The sequence below is a fragment of the Alligator sinensis genome, unplaced genomic scaffold, assembly GCF_000455745.1.
Source record: "Alligator sinensis unplaced genomic scaffold, ASM45574v1 scaffold563_1, whole genome shotgun sequence".
In the NCBI taxonomy this organism is placed as follows: Eukaryota; Metazoa; Chordata; order Crocodylia; family Alligatoridae; genus Alligator; species Alligator sinensis.
The window spans coordinates 459182-463623 of record NW_005842524.1 but is presented as its reverse complement, the minus strand read 5'-3'; the positions used below and the strand labels follow the sequence as shown (position 1 = coordinate 463623).

The 4442-nt window shown below is 43.5% G+C and overlaps 1 protein-coding gene across 1 annotated transcript in view; it reads right to left on the bottom strand.

The window, feature by feature from the left end:
- The window catches only part of LOC102384709 (arylsulfatase J), a 102021-nt gene extending 97790 nt beyond the window's left edge, over positions 1-4231 (bottom strand). The window contains exon 1 of the mRNA XM_025213362.1: positions 4166-4231. Within this exon, the coding sequence (XP_025069147.1) occupies positions 4166-4231 (66 nt within the window). The remainder of the gene's footprint in view (positions 1-4165) is intronic.
- Positions 4232-4442: the final 211 nt, after the last annotated feature.

Genomic DNA, 4442 nt, shown 5'->3' with positions numbered 1-4442 from the left:
CAGGAATGCAGCTCTGCATACTGTTATTTACAGAGACCTATTATCTATGGAGGGGTGCATTAATGGGATTTCCTGTGTGAACACAGTCCAAATGAGATTCAAGATAACAGCGATACAAGGTAGTGGAAACAAACATAGGAACTGCAAATTATATACAGAGAATGTTGGAATAAATGTGAATAAATTCATTAAGAAAAAATTAAAATGATGTAATTATAACAGTTCTTGTAAACTTTTAGCTCAGCTTTAGAGAGAAAGAAAGAGGTTTTGTTTTTTCCACCTTTAGGTCAAAGCTGTCTTAGCATCTCAGAATGATTAGAATTTAGAATGAGCATTTCACTGGGCTTAGCAGTTCTGCTTGAATCTAGAAAGCTGCTTTTTTGGAACAGATAGACAGGGTTTTCTGCCCAGTTTAATGATTACAATTGTAGTGGGAAGAAAAATAACTTTGCCATACACACATATAATTTTTAAGGTTTCCAAGGGCAAGAAATATAATTTTAATGTTTCCTACTAATACTGCCTTATTGCTCATTTAAATCTTGCACATCACTATCCTCAGTGTACCTTTATACTAGGGGAAAAATTGGACTTATCCATTGCAATATGAGGCAATCTTTTTTTCCCAAGTGGATGCTGTACTTTTGCCAGGGACTCACTGCTGGAAACAACATATTATAAACATGAATAAAAATATGGTGGTTCATTGGAGTGACATCATTCCCTTTGCTTTCATTGGTAGAACCTGATAATTAATTCACAGATGTGATACCCAGGAATTATCAGATTCCACAAGTGAGTTGCTTCTTGGCTTATGACATAACCAGAACCTTGCTATTAACTTATTCTATATTTAATGCACATTTTCCTCCAATCCCTGCAGGATTTCACAGGCAAAGGTCCAGATTCTGATCTCAGCTGCCTGCAATGATGTAAATCTGGATATTCTACTGATGCCAATAAAGTTACTTCGGGAAGTTCAGGATTTAGCCTTATAAATGCCCCTTGTGGCAGCTTTAGCAATGATTCAAACTTTCAAACTTGTAAGGATCTGTAGTATTTCTAGTTTGCCATGGTGGAAAGACCTGTGCCACCATTTTCCATTTATACAGCACCATTCTCCCCAAAGCAAACAAAAGATATTAAATTATGTATATGCAGTACTGCTGAAATACAGCTATTTCTGGAAATGACAACAAGCTGATGCATTTCACACTGTGCATCCATGTGAGAAGGTGATACTTTAATGGCAGACACCATAACAATCCTTTGCTAACCTAGAAAGTCACAGGGGTCACTAGTGACTATCAGATCAGAGGAGATATGTATACCTATCCCTCTGCTAACCAACTGCTTCTGTGGTAAAGTTCAGAAGAACAGTTGGATTCTTTTACCCACAAGAAGCCAAATTTACAAAGGGGTTGCCTTCAGCTCCACTGTATCTGAGCTGTACCCATATTTTATTTTTAGCATCTCTAACCCAATCACTGTCTACCTACCATCCTGGAAATCTCCAAACCAGTCTCTTACTCTTTTTGCCTGTCTGTCTTGTTTTTTTTTTTTTCTGTCCCATCCATTGCCTCTTTTGGGCACGTCCAGATGAGCACACAAGTGCCTCTTGTGGCATCTCAAACCAGTTTGTGACGCTGCAGGAGGCACACTAAGAATGAAAACATGTTCCCCACATTGCATATTTGCAGTGCTGGCTCAAAATTTGATACCTGGATTTCCAGGTATCATATAAAAACACCACAGAGAAAAGTGGCACAGGGCAGAGTTCCCCACCGTGCCTGTTGGCAAGCCCTGGCTTGGACCTCCAGAGATGCTCTGGCACACAGCCACAGCATCTCTATGGTGCCCCCTGCTCCCCTAGTGTGCTGTAGGAGTGGTGCAAGGTTGTGACCTGGGTGTTGTCCCTGGTAAGTAGGGCCTGGGGGGTGGGTGGCATTGTGGGGGGAGGGGGCTGTGAATGGCCTGCTGCAGCCAGATCCCCCAGTGGTGTGGCATGGGAGCAGGACCTGGAGTGGTGTGACACGTGGCCTGCATGAGTGGCTGCAGGCCCCGGGTGACAGCTTGAGCGGCCCTGGTGCTGCCTGAAGCCACATGGCCCTGTGTTATGCCACGCTGGCCCAGGCCGGTCCTGTGACAGACAGCACAAGTGGCGCCAGCTCAGAGGCAATTAGGGTCACACCGCGCCACTCAGGGCTCTGGCTGCAGCAGGCCCTGAGCACACTCCACAGCTGCTGCTGCTGTGGGGGCGAGCTGTGGGTCCTGTGGGGGGGTGCCTGAGGGCCCTGTGGGGGGTGCATGAGGGCTCTGTGGGGGCATGTGTACGCCATGGAGAGGGGAACATGTGCCTTGTGGGGCAAAGCTTTGAGTCCTGGGTGGAGGGGGGCAGTCCACATGCTGTGCGGAGGGGCTACACACTGTGGCGGGGGGCAGGGGGCTCACTCCTCCTGCCCAGCTCCTCCACACACCCATAGTCCCCAGAAAAGTCCGCCAACTCCGGGTCTCTCACAGGGGAGTACACATTCAGGTTCCGGACCAGCCCCTGCACTTGGACCCGGAGGTGCAGCAGGGAGCCCAGCACCACCTCAACGTCCTGGAGAACTTGGACCTGGAGCACAAGTGCTGGCCCCAGCCTCTAGCTCCCCTTGGCTGCAGATCCGGGAGGATCTGGGCAGGGTTATTTTGCCCCAAGTGGCATAACTTGCCCCACACCAAAGTGCATGTCCGGACACGTGCGCTGAGGCAAAAAATCCCAGCTCAAATTTGTGCCACTCCTGTTTCTGCTGCTCAAGTGCATGTGCCTGCATGTGTGGGTGTATCCTTTGAGTCTTTGAAGTGTTATCTGCAAACTACAGTAAGTGTCTAATCAGATTTCTGGAGACAGCAGTTGATGGATTAATGCAGTTCTTGTATGCATACATTTTGGAGCCCAGTTTCTACGGTAAGTATCTCCATTCCCATTCAAGATGCTGTTTAGATGCCTAAGCATGGTCGGAAGACACCCACTATCATTATTTCAGTGCCTGTTGAAATTCCACTTGGAGGCAAGCTGTAACCTGATTTGAATACCTATCGAGGTTTAGCCTCTCATTTGGTTGTAAGTGTGCTGCTCCAGAATTTTACTGGGCTTTACTCAACTTTTGAAAAAAACCATTTGAACCTAAATGGTTGCCATGTGCCATGGTGAGATGCTTGGGCCAATTAGTTTCCTTTAAAAAACTTAGCCCAAGATGACTAAAATGCATTACTTTCCTATGAGACAGGATGCCAAAATATTCAGCTCATTTTTGTTATCTTACATGTTGCAGCACAGGTATCTTCATATATTTGTCCTAGATTATAAGTTTTAAATAGTTACCTTGTTTAAAACTTATGCAGTGAGAAGGGGCAGAGCTGGAGACCCTGGCCAAGGCAATGTATCTTGAAGAAACAGACATCTAAAATATTTAGGGAATATATATTCAGAGAGACTCGTCATTCTACAACTGTGACTTGTGTCAGTTTGTAAAGAAAGGAATTTTTAGTTTATGAAGGCATAGCCTTCTTTAGGGATTTCAGCAATATCCAACATCACCACAGCCTATTGTTCACAAAGCAGTACATTTTTTCAATAAAACTGAAAATGCCTGTTTTGATTGGTCAGGAGGGTGCATTTGTAGCATAAAATAAGTTTTAAGCCTTGCATTTTGTCTCTTAGGAAGTATTTGATTTCAAGGTTGTGAGAGCACAGCTGCAATAGAGCTGTCCTGTACTGTTGGCATTAAGGGAGGGATGTTTTAAGACTGGAATGATGTACGTTCTCAAAAAAGAAGAATGCTATTTCACTGCTTCTAAAGCTGGGAATGTTTTAAATAGCTGTTAAATATTAGAAACACTGTATGGATGATTATATACCATACAAAACATGAACCTTGTGCCATATGTTGAAATCTTTACGCAGATTACATCGTTTACTGAATTTTAATGATACTTTATAGTACCTGCCAAAAAAAATATATAACTGAATTTTCAGAAGGTCCACCACTCAGCCAACTGTGCCTTCCCAAAAGGGGGGCCACTCTTGAAAATTTAGAATATGATGTTTAAATATACAGAACATTACATACGCACACGTTTATACATTTAGTATTTCCTATAGCTGTTGCCCCGTGCTCACCTGGATGACTACCAGGAAAGATTTTTCACAGATGTGTCCATTGTGGCTTTTACTCTTCTCTGCCATGGAATCTAATGTTAAACTTATGTCAGTGATTTTTCCTAGTTCTGTTGGAAATATAGAAATATAGTTTCATCCTCTCAGCTGTACTTAAAAATGATGACAGATAATCCAACACAATTTATATTTGCTTTGTTATTTATAGCTCTGTCTTCCTCCAAAGAGTTTCAATAGTTTCTGGCCTGTGGAGAATTTATAACTCCCTCCTTCCTTCCAT